The 15598-nt window shown below is 41.7% G+C and overlaps 1 protein-coding gene across 2 annotated transcripts in view; it reads left to right on the top strand.

The window, feature by feature from the left end:
• The window catches only part of pde4ca (phosphodiesterase 4C, cAMP-specific a), a 154930-nt gene that overhangs the window by 3917 nt on the left and 135415 nt on the right, over positions 1 to 15598 (top strand). For both annotated transcript variants that reach the window (XM_061919791.1, XM_061919790.1), the window contains exon 2: positions 399 to 616. In XM_061919791.1, coding sequence (XP_061775775.1) covers positions 399 to 616 — 218 coding nt within the window. The remainder of the gene's footprint in view (positions 1 to 398; positions 617 to 15598) is intronic.

Genomic DNA, 15598 nt, shown 5'->3' with positions numbered 1-15598 from the left:
GCCGTATTGGCATGTGTTGCAATGTTAATATTTTATCATTGATATATAAACTATCAGACTGCGTGGTCGGTAGTAGTGGCTTTCAGTAGGTCTTTAATGATAATCAATCAACTGAACTAACAACAAATGACACACCTGCAAATCAGATGGAAAATTACAGTGAACATTGTTTGGGAGTATCCATAATACGCCGATGGGGGAAAGTTTTTATTTACACGATGAGCTGGGTGTGTCTTGACCTGTGCGGCGGAGGCTCCGCCGAACCCCTTGGGTTCGATCGAACCCATGTTAAGAACCACTGCTGTAAAAAAAACTACTACAAGACTGAGTGTACTATCCCCTCAAGAGTGCCCTTCTCATACCACAATTATTTGTGCCCCCTATCACCTGTCTTTCAGAGACAGTGGGAGTCGTCAGGGCAAGACTCCAACACTGAGCTTCTCCAGGAGTCCTATGTCAGATGTGCGGTCAAGAGGCTCTTCTCAGGCACCCTCCAACTGCCCAGACTGTCCTGCAGACCCTCCATGCTGGACAGATCCAAGGATGCCCTGTCTGATTCCTGCAGCCACTCTCCCGGAACTCTTTGGACTCTGACCAGTCGTCTCTCCAAAGCCTTGTAAGTCAGCGATCTTCCTGATCCTTTTTAATGACATCTCGTTCACACATACTCTTACACATTTGTCGGTATTTAAAACAAAAGCATTTCAGCCCCTGAAATGACGTATGATTCAAAGACTCCAATGTATGAGCGATTTTGAAGGAATCCTGTGGAATGCTGACAAACCTGTCAGATGGTGCTGATTGTATCGAAGTCATAGCTGATGACCGTTGAACATAAAGTAGGGTTGACGTCATTTTCATACCATCCAACTTATCAGCAACGTGCTCTTTCCCTTGAATGTGGCTGTCCAACAACTCAGCCTTTATATAGTCAAACACAGAAGGCAAAGATGGGTTTCCGGAGAATAACAGCACGTAGAAATAGTTGGGCGGCTTGTGCAAATTTGGAGTCAAGACCGAGTGGAGCAGATTTGACCTGCTGATCAGCACAGTTACAGTAAATCTCACGTCAGACTTTAGTTTTGCTTACCTTCGGGTGACACTTTAAATGTCAGCTCATTATTTCCAACAGGCGACCTGTCACCTTACATATAAAAAATGTCACGCTCATTATGACACAGCTACACACAGTAGGAAGGGGATTCATATGGCCCCATTTGTCTCGGTTTGCCTGACACATAAAAACGTGACAAATTGGGGGGTGCGCTGTCCACTTTGGCCGCCAGATGGCAAAGAGTATTAGAGACTTAGACTTCCTTTTTATTGTCATTCAAATTGGAACTTTACAGTATGGATAAGAACAAAATTCCGTTGCATTAGCTCATGGTACTGCAGGATAAAAGAGCAATAAGGTGCAGATATAAATAAATAGATTACTGTACAGATAAATATATTGCACTTTTGCATATGCATCCACGCTTATGGATGTATGTTATATTGTCTTTATATTCCAGCCAGTTAATCTATTTTTGGGGGGGAATTGAGGGGATTATTATGATGCGTTCAAGAGTCTTACGGCCTGAGGGAAGAAGCTGTTACAGAACAAGGAGGTTCTGCTTCGGAGGCTGCGTAACTTCTTTCTAGAGTCCAGCAGTGAAAACAGTCCTTGGTGGGGGTGGGAGGAGTCTCTGCAGATTTTCTGAACCCTGGTCAGGCAGCGGCTTTTTGCGATCTCCTGGATAGGAGGAAGAGGAGTCCTGATAATTTTTTCCGCCCTCCTCACCACTCTGCAGAAACTTCCAGTCTGAGGCACTGCAGGCTCCAGTTCAGACAGAGATGATGTTGGTCAGTAGGCAGTCTACAGTGCCTCTGTAGAATATAGTGAGAATATATACCGTATTTTTAGGACTATATTGTAAGTCACAGTTTTTTTCATAGTTTGACCGGGGGTGCGACTTATACTCAGGAGCGACTTATGTGTGAAATTATTAACACATTACTATAAAATATCAAATAATATTATTTAGCTTATTCACGCAAGAGACTAGACGTATAAGATTTCATGGGATTTATCGATTAGGAGTGACAGATTGTTTGGTAAACATATAGCATGTTCTATATGTGATAGTTATTTGAAGGACTCTTACCATAATATGTTAGGTTAACATAGCAGGCACCTTCTCAGTTGGTTATTTATGCCTCATATAACGTACACTTATTCAGCATGTTGTTCGCTATTCATTTATTTTAAATTGCCTTTCAAATGTCTATTCTTGGTGTTGGGTTTTATCAAATAAATTTCCCCCCAAAATGCGACTTATACTCCAGTGCAGTGTTAATTTTGACAGCAAAGTTTGATTTAGTTTTAGTCATAGTCTTTTGACTAAAATGTAATTTAGTTTTAGTCATAATTTAGTTATTTGAATAGTTGTAGTTTTAGTCTAGTTTTAGTTGACGAAATGTCATATGATTATAGTCGATGAAAACTACAGTAGATTTAGTCGACTAAAGGGTAATATGTAAACTTTCCCTTTAATTTCTGAAAGTCAAACCAACACAGCGGAAAAATCACCGATACAAGTCGTATTATTTTGATGAAAATCATGTCTCAAATTTAGTATTTCACGAGTAAGCTGTGTAATAAACGGGATAACGTTGAGTTAGCTGTATGTTGTGGAAAATGCTTACATGTGTGTGGATTTCGGGGTGATTCGACTGTACATGTTGCTTCAAGTTTGTTGTGTTTTTCCCCGTAATCCTCGCGCTGCATTTCTTACACTGCGTCTTGTTATCTTTGACGTGAAATATAAAATTTCCCCATATGTCCTCTCTCCTCTTCCTCCCTGGCGTTGACATGTTGTCTTCTGCAGTGCATTCCTGGGTCAGTCTAAAACACAAACTACGTTTACGTAACTTCCTTACCACGTCACTCTGATTGGTTCTCTTCCCAACTCCTCCCGCCTCTTCCTAACGAATTAAGTTCCAATTGGATCTCGTCTCTGGCAGACATTTTCGTCTCGTTTTTATTCGTTGACGAATATGTCAATACACCTCGTCATCGTCTTAGTCCACGTAAATTATTTTTAATTTAGTTATTGTCTCGTTTTAGTCAGAAAAAAAAGGTCGTTGACGATAACTATGACGAAAAAATTTTGTCAACAAAATTAACACTGCTCCAGTGCGACTTATATACTCCGGAGCGACTTATACGCCCAAAAATACAGTATATATTGTTACCGCCAATTCCCTTTGGGGTCACGGGGGGTGCTGGAGCCTATCTCAGCTACAATCGGGCGGAAGGCTGGTACAGCCTGGACAAGTCGCCATCTCATTAGTGTTGCCAATCAACCTATCCCGCAACTGGGAGGAAGCCGCAGCTGACTCAGTCACGGGGAGAACATGAAGAAAAAACCCTTTTCAAAAAATGATGTTTAATTGAGTAACAAAGCAATTATTGCAAAAATACAGCAAAACATTCCTGGAAGGACATAATAAAATAGCGTAAACTGATGTGTTTACCCAGGCCTAGACTATGGGGTTTCTACCTTTTGTCCCTCACATTTTAAAACATTGAACTAAAATTACTGCTTACTCTGTAAGAGTCACATTTTGGTGCCAGAATGTGTGTTTGTTTTTGTTTTCATCCATTATGTTTATTTAGACGTTTCATCCATTATATTTATTTAGACGTGTTCCCCAATTAAACATATATATATATATATATATATATATATATATATATATATATTAATCACTCAATCAATGTTTATTTATATAGCCCTAAATCACAAGTGTTTCAAAGGGCTGCACAAACCACAACGACATCCTCGGTAGAGCCCACATAAGGGCAAGGAAAAACTCACCCCAGTGGAACGTCGGGGACAGTGACAATGATGACTATGAGAAACCTTGGAGAGGACCGCATATGTGGGTGCCCTCCCCTGCCCCCCAGGGGACCGAAAGCAATGGATGTAGAGCAGGTCTAACATGATATTGTGAAAGTCCAATCCATAGTGGATCTAACATAACCGTGAGAGTCCAGTCCAAATTGGATACAATATAGTAGCGAGAGTCCCGTCCAAAGTGAAGCCAGCAGGAAACCATCCCAAGCGGAGGCGGGTCAGCGGCGCAAAGATGTCCCCAACCGATACACAGGCGAGCGGTCCATCCTGGGTCCTGACTCTGGGCGAGCGGTCCATCCTAGGTCCCGACTCTGGACAGCCATTACTTCATCCATGGCCACCGGACCGGACCCTCTCCACAAGGGAGAGTGGGACAGAGAAGAAAAAGAAAATAAACGGCAGATCAACTGGTCTAAAAAGGGGGGTCTATTTAAAGGCTAGAGTATACAAATGAGTTTTAAGATGAGACTTAAATGCTTCTACTGAGCTAGCATCTTGAACTGTTACTGGGAGGGCATTCCAGAGTACTGGAGCCCGAATGGAAAACGCTCTATAGCCCGCAGACTTTTTTTGGGCTCTGGCAATCACTAAAAAGCCGGAGTCCTTTGAACGCAGATTTATTGCCGGGACATATGGTACAATATGGTAACTGGCAACCTGGATGTGACACACTCACGGACTTTGTAATTGGTCAAACGGTTGAGGGCGGGACATCTAAATGAATACAATAACAATATTTCAGGGCTGTAAATCTAATTTTAAAATGAGCATATCCCGGCTGAACTACTGTGATCAGTTATAGAGATATTGGACAAGAACATGATGTATTAATGCCTTTTGACATATCGGGGCCATTTAATGATGACTTGACATGAAATCATCACATATGGCTCCTTTAACCAGCCAAAAAGTGAATAAAAAAGCAACATTTACATTTAAATCTCCATGCTTTATAGGCGTAGAGGCACAGAAGTACTTAGTAAGAAAACTTCAACTAAAAGGTGTTGACATTTAAACTAACAGCACTTCCTTTATGACTCTGTTGACTCTACCACTGTGACTCTTTGCCTCTATATTTGGTCTTAATCTAAATATAAAACATCCCACCGTGGTCGTAACCCCTCTACGTGCTCCATTGGGGGCTTTTTAAAGCCAAATCTTCCCGTACAGTTCTTCCAGATGTTCTGTGTCAAGTCAAACGTTGACGTTAAGTGCTGAACACTGAGAACTCTTAACCCAAGTTTACAGAGAAACAGTGGAGCACCAATTTTTCTGTGTGCGGAGTGTTCGGACGCCGGCTGAGGAGAGCTTGCTGTAAGGATGCTCTTCTCATCAAGCAACACAACCACTCGGATTTGCACACCTCGCTGACTGACACTTAGCTGTGGAAAGGAAAGAAAATCTATGAATCAAACCTCTGTTATTGAATTAGAACATACTGTAACAAAGTGATCAGAGCAAAACACACAACTTGCTTCTTGTTTTACTCTGCGAGTGACTAATGAAAGGGATCCCAAAGCATCTAAATGTGTTCTGTCGCTGCTGTGGTTTATGACCGCGTGCATGCAGTGTGGCTCGAATGGCATTTTACAAGTGGCTTGTGTAATATAAAGCAATAATGATTTTCAGAATCAGACATAATTTATTAATCCCCGAGGGGAACTAAAATTTTTTAGCACAATCCCATTCAAGAGCAGACAAACATTACAAGGAGACAGAACAGAATCGCTGACGGGTCTGCCAACTTCCGGCACCCCTTACAAAAAAGATGAGAGCAGGTAAACAAGTGGTGGGGGTGAATGGGAGAAAAAAATTTAAATAAAATAAAATAAAAATATCAGTCTAAGCCTGGGCCCCTGGAGAGGGGATCCAGACTGAGGCCAAGGGAAAAAAACAACTCATAGCCATAGCACACATCCCTGTGTGTAAGAAGGAAACATCAAAAATCAAAGAAAACAAAGGGCATTAAAGACATTAAAGTAGTGAACTGATGCAACCAGCCACATCCTTTATACAGCTAAAAAGTAAAAGAAACATAAACACTGTGGTGGCCTATGCGGTGTTCCACGCCATCGTCTGGGGGAGCATGGCCAGAGACAGGAGCAGACCCAACAAAGCAACAAAGAGAGCCGACTCCACTCTCGGCCGCCAACCAACTCTCGACCAGTGTCCAGTCCGCATGGATGAACAAGGATACGTCCAAGGAGACTGAGGTGTCTGATACCTGCTCATTCAGCCAAGACACTGGGAAGCTTGTCCGTCCCGGCGCTCAGTGCTAGCTCCACAGCCCTGTCTCTTTATCCGCATCTCCTCCAGTCTCTCCAAACGGACTTCGGTGTGGCAGAGACCCAGCAGCTGGTCTCCATGGGCAAAAGGCTCCCGGGAGGCAGATCCAGAAGTCCACAAAAAAGCACCGCAGAGGTCACGAAAGTGCCACCCCTTGTCACACAGTCCCAAAGGGTCCCCAACCAAAAGGCAAAAAAATATATATATAATATAACACATGAAAACAAGAGGGAAACACAAAAGGATGACACAAGAGCACAGAGCTCCTGCCAACAGCGGCGCCATCAAAAGAAATATATATAAAAAGAAGCTTGATTTTTGCTTGATATTCTTAATTTCTTGTTTCTTGCAATTTTCCTGAGACCCTCAAGTTCATCTTAGTTTATTCTTTGTAGTAATGATAATGCATTTGAATAGTATGGTCCAGGTGATGTATGTGTAATTCATCCAGCACTGATCCGTTCAACTTAAGTCTGGAATAGCTGTGGCCCGATCAAAACCTAAAATGCTTAATAATTTTTTAACCAAGTCCAGGTTGGCCATCTGGGTTCATATCCGGATCCCTGTCTGCCAGTTAGTGACCCTCGGTCTAAAGCAGGGGTGTCAAACTCATTTTAGATCAGGAGCTACATGGAGAAAAATCTTCTTCCAAGTAAGCCGGACTGGTAAAATTGCGGCACGATAACTTCAAAATAAAGACAACTTCGGATTGCTTTCTTTGTTTAAAAATAGAACAGGCACATTTTAAAAATGTACAAATCATAATGTTGTTGTTTTTTTTTTTACACTTACATGTTGCAGTTAATGCGATGAGGTGGCGACTTGTCCAGGGTGTACGCCGCCTTCCGTCCGATTGTTGCTGAGATAGGCGCCGGCACCCCCCGCGACCCCAAAAGGGAATAAGCGGTAGAAAATGGATGGATGGATGTTGCAGTTAATGGTATTCTGTCTTATTTGTCGTTATTTATACTTTCTGAATGATAATATTCATCAGTCGACGAGACAAAAAAATAATATCAAAATCAAATTACAGGATGTTATTCATGTCGTTTTAGCAAACGACATGAATGAGCCAACATTTTTGAATGAAAGAAACTGCTGTTCCAAATGTGTCCACTAGATGCTGCAATAGCCTTTTTTTTTAATCTTCGTAGATTATGCTACATCCATCCATCCATTTTCTACCGCTTGTCCCTTTTGGGGTCACGGGGGGTGCTGAAGCCTATCTCAGCTGCATTCGGGCGGAAGGCTGTGTACACTCTGGACAAGTCGCCATCTCATTGGAGGGCCAACACAGATAGATAGACAACATTCACACTCAAATTCACACACTGGGGCCATTTTAGTGTTGCCAATCTACATATGTAAAAAAAAATAAACCACATGTTAGTGCACCAGTCGGGGAAAATGAGCAAACAACTTAAAAAACATCTTGTAATTTGATTTTAGCGCCCTCGCGACCCTAAAGGGAATAAGCGGTAGGAAATGGATGGATGGATGAAAATGAACACCAATGAGTTGACTCATGAACATCCATCCATCCATCCATTTTTTCCGCTTATCCGAGGTCGGGTCGCGGGGGCAGCAGCCTAAGCAGGGAAGCCCAGACTTCCCTCGCCCCAGCCACTTGGTCCAGCTCCTCCCGAAGGGTTCCCAGGGCAGCTGGGAGACATAGTCTTCCCAACTTGTCCTGGGTCTTCCCCGTGGCCTCCTACCGGTCGGACGTGCCCGAAACACCTCCCTAGGGAGGCGTTCGGGTGGCATCCTGAGCAGATGCCCGAACCACTTCATCTGGCTCTTCTCCATGTGGAGGAGAAGCGGCTTTACTTTGAGTTCCGCCCAGATGACAGAGCTTCTCATCCTATTCCGAAGGGAGAACCCCCGCCACCTGGCGGAGGAAACTCATTTTGGCCGCTTGTACACGTGATCTTGTCCTTTCGGTCATAACTCAAAGCTCATGACCATAGGTGAGGATGGGAACGTAGATCGACCGGTAAATTGAGAGCTTTGCCTTCCGGTTCAGCTCCTTCTTCACCACAACGGATCGATACAGCGTCCGCATTACTAAAGACGCCGCACCGATCCACCTGTCGATCTCACCATCCACTCTTCCCCCACTTGTGAACAAGGTTCCTAGGTACTTGAACTCCTCCACTTGGGGCAAGATTTCCTCCCCAACTTGGAGATGGCACTCCCGGGCGAGAACCATGGACTCGTGAACATTATCACATAATTTATTCAGAAAGTATAAATAACAACTAATAAAGATAGAATACTATTAACCGCAACATGTAAGTGGAAAAAAAAAACCAACAACAATACAATTTGTACATTTTCATAATGTGGTTGTTCTATATTTAAACAAAGCAAAAAAATGAAGTTGTCTTTATTTTTAGGTTACCACTTGGAAGTACATTTTTCTCCGTGTGGCCCCTGATCTAATATGAGTTTAATCTCGCGGCTGTGTTGGATCCATTATGGATTGAACTTTCACAGTATCATGTTAGACCCACTCGACATCCATTGCTTTCGTCCTCTCCAAGTTTCTCATAGTCATCATTGTCACCGACGTCCCACTGGGTGTGAGTCTTCCTTGCCCTTATGTGGGCCTACCGAGGATGTCGTTGTGGTTTGTGTTGTGGTTTGTGCAGCCCTTTGAGACACTAGTGATTTAGGGCTATATAAGTAAACATTGATTGATTAAAACCCCTGGCATAAATTGCTTGATTAAAACAGTCCGTCAATCAAATCTCTGCAGTCCGGGTCACCTTTGACGTGAGGTTGGAATTTTTGGAGGTCCACCGGCGTCAAATCCACCGCAGGATTTCAAAGTTGAGGGGCAAGTTGATGCAGTGACACTTGTGTAAGTGTGACTCAGTTGGAACTTTTTATGAGTATTATTCAATTATTCTTATTGTATTAGTTAAATAATCGCAAGGTGCTGTACGGTTAATTTTCTGACTGGTGGTTGAGCTTCCCTAAGGTTTAAATTCTGAGATTTCAGACTTCTGGAAAATAGTTCTCTGTATCGCTTCAGGTAGAGATGGTTATCGACAAGCTGCAACTCTGACACCACATTGTCGTGAACCGATAATTCACCAAATTATTATCACTGCGAGTCTCTGACCTTCCTGGAAGCTCAACTCTGATGAGCAAACAAAGTCAGTGATACTCCTGCATGAAACTCAGCAGTTTAGGGTGCTGAGGAGTTGAAAATGTCGTTGGCACGGTGAAAAACTATAAAGAGAAAATCAAAAGATCTTTAGCTTTCAGCTAGTACCTTGTATTGTGTTGATCTGAGACGGCCTATGTGTCCAAGCACAGAACATAGTCTTCATCCAAAACACAGACTGTACAGTATCAATAACTGTCAACGCCTGAAACCATAATTCATGTTTTCACTCTGTCCTAGGTAGTTCTGCCCCGTGTCAGATGTTCTCTAGCTCCTTGGGGTATTTCACTTTTATCTGCGCAGGACCGGTGCTAAACAGAGGTTTTAATCACATGAGGTCCTTCTCTGGGTCGTCAGGGATAAAACAAATTGTCTGGGTAAGGAAGGGGTGGGGGTGGCTGGTGAAGGATGATGTTGCCTCTGGTCACAGATAGAGAGCGCCATCGTGACAGCACACATGCTCTCTAAAGCTGTTAAGAGTCAGAGGAGCTTCATGTGACTCCCCTCGCTAGGTTCGGAGCATGTGAATGGCAAACTTTGTAAATAGGCAATTCCCCAGCACCTCTGACAGAAGACCAGCCTGGGTATGCAAATTCAGTTGACGAAGCACGATGGGCGCAGGCTCCTCAGGCCGAGCCACCTCTGAATGTTTCAAGTTAAAAAGGAATTTGTTAAAGTTTTAGCAACTCCACCTAATATTCCCTTTTAGGATTGAAGGCAAGAGGGAGGCTCAGGGTTAAAAAGCGGCAAATGGATCTGTCATGGCTGTGCTCCCACTAAATCAGACGTCCATATTTAGTTGGCGGGAGGGGACGGCTCAGTAGTAATGTAAACAAAGCCTGGGAGCAGGAAGGAGGCACATAGAGGACATCAAGTCCAATGTTTGATGTATCCATGCTCCTTAAGGAAGGAACATGTAGGATCGCTGCTTCAATTGAAAAGCTTCTGAATGTGTGGCATGGACTGGAGGCAGGATTCGTACTTTCTGGATCAGGAAGAGATACCTTCTGGTAGGCCATATCACCACACATTCTGCAGATGTGAAAATCAAATTAGGGAAGACTAGACGCCTCAGACCAACGTTAGACTGCAAGCAGCCTGATTGGCGACCATCCTCTGTTGATCATGAGTGACTTGTGTGCCGAGAGCTCCGAGGATGAGCAGGGCGATGTTCAGCAGTGGCCTCAGGGACATAGAAGACATAGGCTGCCAGTCATTCAGCTCATTCCAAGGTCAAAGACGGCTTCACCCTGTGGATCCCCGAAGATATCCCCCAAAGGCTCCCCACGTGGATCTCCGCAAAACTCTCCGCTGTTCTTGAGAAAGATGATGATAGCTAGGAGCATCAACCTCCAGAGGCGCCGCTTCACCTTGGCACACACACCCAGGTAGAGTATGTGTTACTTGTAGATCCCTTTCATTCTGTCAAAACAAATGCCTTCGTTGGAAATTGTTACCATTGCTCAGTTTCTACCATTAGTAAAATGTAAACACAGATAGAAAGATACATACATACAATTCAACAGATTTTTCTCCCAGTCTTGTGATTTGATCTTCTGATGACTGTTTTGGACCTGCTGCTAGTTGGAGGCGTATGTTTTTTTGCTCTGCTGGCTGGAAGTCACTTTTCTCAGCTGCTGCTGCTGTAGATTTATTTTTGGCCAATGGATTATAAAGTGTTGCGTTGCCAAGCTCATGTTAAGGAATTCACACATTTGTTAGGCTTTATTAGAGTGCACCGTCGTGAGACCGTCAGCGAAATCACATTAGCATTATAAGGACATTTACGCCGATGTGTTCCGTTTCTAGGATATTTAGGAACTGGTGGTTTATAACAGTCACGGGGATCCCCTGTTTGACATTATGCTTCATTATTTTTTTCTCCAGCTGCCACTTTCAGTGCTTAATATCCAACAGGTGTGAGTGTTTTTCCAAAGCTTTGTCCCCCTTTTCCACCCGAATGGAATCACCTTTGTAAACACAAGACTCCGTGACAGGCCTGCTGTCGCTGGATCAGCTGTGTGTGTGTGTTGTTCCACTTTGTCGAGCAAATACTGTTGTCAGAGACCCAGCCAGCTCTCCTCCATAACCACCTAGCTCTGAAACAGACATATCCAGCCGGATGTTTCCAAATGATCCAATCCAACATGTTATCTGGAATGGATACTGCCAAACACAGCTGTGTTGGCTCCCTCCACACGCCCGAGCATTTTGTTTTCTGAGCCCCTGTTATGTCGTCTTTAGCACACATTCATGTGATCACTTGGGTCCGGATCGAACCTAACCTTGTTGTTTGAAGTAATGAATTAACAGGCCATGTACTTCTGTGTCTACAGGGGATCCTACAGACAGACATTTATTTGCACTTAAAGCAAGCAGTGTCCTTCCCCGTCAGTGCGGTAAAGGCGCCTTTAGGAAGCCTTTAAGGAAATGTAAAAGCAATTTGCGCACACACCCCTCCTCCCTCTTTGTCAATGATTATCCTTTCCTCTTTGACGTACATACACTTGTACATAATATTCCAGAACATGCACAATATAGTCCTTTGACACGTTAGAACTTGGGGTACATTTTTGTCAGTGCTGTTAAATTTCTTCCTGAGTTTTATCCTGAGTTTTATCCGTATTTCCTATATAGTATGCGCCTGCCTAGAATTACTGCCGGGTCAAACTCTTTTTCGCAAAATAATTAGAGCATGCTTAGCATTACCGCCGGCTCAGGATTAACGCCGGGTCAAACTCGTTTCGCCAAATATTATTTTTATTAGCACACGTCTAGAATTTCCGCCGGGTCAAACTCGTCACGTCACGAGTGACACTTCACCCGTCATCATTTTCAAAATGGAGGAGGCTGATTTCAATAATTTGAAATCGCATAAAGGGAAGAAAATTAAGAGCTATTCGGTAGGTTTTAAGGTCCAAGCTATTGAATATGCTAAAAAGAAAAGTACGCAGCTATGTTTTATTAATATACCGTAGCTGCGTGTGTCAAATATGAGTCATTAAATGACTCCCGCCTCCTGGTGGTAGAGGGCGCTAGTGATCCTTCTTGCGACTACTTGGCTGCAGAAGAAGTGACAACAAGCAGCAAGATTGAGCAGCGATCGTTTATTTTTTCCTTTCGCTTGCACTTTTAACATGGAGGATTACATATCTAATATAAAACGGTTTTCTAAACTGGACTTTCAATCGAAGCAGGAGGTAATAAAGGAAGATCTCCATCGAGACAGAGAGACTTTTACAACTGAAAAAAGATACGGAAGACTTCTATAAACAATTTCTCGATGCTTTTGATCAGAAGGAGCTGCGCATGGACTTCATTTATAAGTAAAGGTAAGACCATAATAACTTTTTTTTATTAAATGTGCTTTTCATTATGGTATCCTTACACCACACTCAAATTTATAAGCGCAGGTTTAAATTTACCAGAGTGAGAAGATGTTTTAAAATAATTAGCGCCCCGGCGGCAATTCAAGGAAATACGGTAGTGAGTGATACGTTTCCCTAAAGAAACCAGGGCTCCAAGGGAAAAAAAGATAATTCCGTTTGTGTTTACAAGTTCTCTCACTTCATGTGGAACGGGAAGGCATCACTTGTTTGACAGTTATTATAACTCTGCGGCCAGACTCCTTCCTAGATTCAAGTGTCTGTCGAAAATCAGAATATGAGACTTTTAAGCTTCACTCCGGAAAGTCGGATGCTCACTGTCGAGCACGTCAAGTCACAGCCTCTAAATCGGCCAGTTCTGCAAGCAGTCTTCTGCTAATGTCAAAGCAAAATGGACGGAGAAAAGTTATTGCAGGACGGCTGGCCAGGAGGAGAAATTAAACAAACGCAGGATCCAACGGAAAAATACATTTCTCGGGGAGCAGTTTTAGAACACACCGGCCACTTTATTTTTTACTAAATGTCAAAGTTGATTAAGACCTCTTTTCCACTTCATCACACCTCGGTCAAATGAAATGTTCCCATGAAAATATTTCACTTTGTCTAAAAACAAAAAAAGCAAAAACATTTACTATAACTTTTATTTAATGCTCTGCACTATAAAGTTTGTAAAAATGTTTTAATCAGAAAAAAATTGATGAAAATGTTGTATTGTAGTAAATTAGATGGATAGATAGATGGATAGATAGTACTTTATTGAGTCCTTCAGGAGAGTTCCCTCAGGAAAATTTAAATTCCATCAGCAGTGCACAGAATTGAGATCACATTTAAAAAGTAAATAATGGGGGTATAAATTGAAGCAAAATAAAAAAATATTACAATAAGAATACAAATAAAAAGCAACAATGAGAATAAAAATATAACAATAAAACTAAAATATAACAAGAGAATTAAATGAATACATTTTGTTTTCTATTAATAAAATTAAAAAAAATACTTATAAATTATGAGGCTGTGTAAGACCCACTTTATGTTTTTGGAGTTTTGCTGACAAAAACCCCAATATTTTGTGAACTTTTTTACTGTAGGGACGGCGTGGCGCAGTGTTAGACTGGCCATGCGCAACTCGAGGGTCCTTGGTTCAATCCCCACCTAGTACCAACCTCATCACGTCCGTTGTGTCCTGAGCAAGACACTTCACCCTTGCTCCTGATGGGTGCTGGTGAGCGCCTTGCATGGCAGCTCCCTCCATTGGTGTGTGAATGGGTAAATGGGGAAATAGTGTCAAAGCGCTTTGAGTACCTTGAAGGTAGAAAAGCGCTATACAAGTACAACACATTTATCATTTATTTACTGTTTTGTTGATTTTGTTTTATTTTTTAAGATCACAAATTTTATTTACTGTTGATTTTCTTACTGGGTAAAAATTAATTTCAATGTTTATATGACATTTCTGTTTTATTCATTTTTAATGGTTGAAAAAATAATTATTGTATTTTTTATTTAAAATGGTGTAATTCTGGTATACACTATTAAAAAAGCTAAAATAAATTAAACTAGGAAAAAACAACTAAATGATCTAACTTAATGATTAAAAAAATTGACAGGATTAATATTATTTTTTAATATTTTTTTTGATAAAAATTGAATTGATAATAATCAAAATGTTATACCTTGAATTTAAAACATTATTCTTCTCTTTAGCTCTTTAGTCAGTCAGAGGTAGTAAGACGAAGGATTAGTGCAATCAGTAGCAGCAGTGTAAGGACAACCGTCTACAGCCATTTATAGTTATTTTTTTTATATCTATGTAGGTTTTTCATAAAAAGACACCGCAAACGACTGCTATAACACCAGAATTGTAAATCTCCATATCCACATTAATCACTGTGAAGAGCGTGTTTAATGTTTTCAAATGTTAACCCAATTTATCTGGAACATGGCTTAGCAAGGACTGACCCTATGAGAAAATATATTAATGGACTTCTATGAATGGATTACCTGAAACCTCAATCAAGTGTTCTGAATGATGTATTCATTGAAATACTTTAATGCCAAAGTCGTGTGGAGCCCTGAGGAGGTTGACGGCTATAAAATGCCAGTTAAAGAAATATCCTGCACACAAAACCACATATTTCATCTACTGTAGTCACAGTTTTACTGCTGCTGCAGACAGTATTTAAAACAATCTACTTTAGGTGTTTTGTTTTTACGCCTTTTACCTGCCAGACGTAAAGTAACTTTCGGGCTAATCATTGACATTACTTGGGGGGGGAGGGCACAAGTTTTCTGCATTTTAACAACATTTTCCACCCTCTTTTTATACATCCAAAAAATGTGACGTTATTGAATGGAGACAGGTCCTTCACTAGGTCCCCCCGTGGGATTCTGGGATTTTTGCTCTGCTTTTATGAATTTATTATGGGTCTACTGAAAAATGTGAGCTAATCTGCTGGGTCAAAAGTATACGTACAGCAATGTTAATATTTTGCTTACATGTCCCTTGGCAAGTTTCACTGCAATAAGGCGCTTTTGGTAGCCATCCACAAGCTTCTGCTTGAATTTTTGACCACTCCTCTTGACAAAAAGTGTGCAGTTCAGCTAAATTTGTTGGTTTTCTGACAAGGACTTGTTTTTTCAGTTTGTTTGTGCTCCAATCACTCTATCACCAAAAAATGAGAGTTACTATAGAATTATTGGAAACTCAAGACAGCCATGACATTATATATATCCATCCATTCATTGCTACCGCTTATTCCCTTCGGGGTGGTGGGGGGCGCTGGAGCCTATCTAGCTACAATCAGTATATATATATATATATATATATATATATATATATATATATATATATA

Source organism: Nerophis ophidion, linkage group LG14 (assembly GCF_033978795.1).
Source record: "Nerophis ophidion isolate RoL-2023_Sa linkage group LG14, RoL_Noph_v1.0, whole genome shotgun sequence".
Lineage (NCBI taxonomy): Eukaryota > Metazoa > Chordata > Actinopteri > Syngnathiformes > Syngnathidae > Nerophis > Nerophis ophidion.
This window is presented reverse-complemented; position numbering and strand designations above follow the sequence as displayed.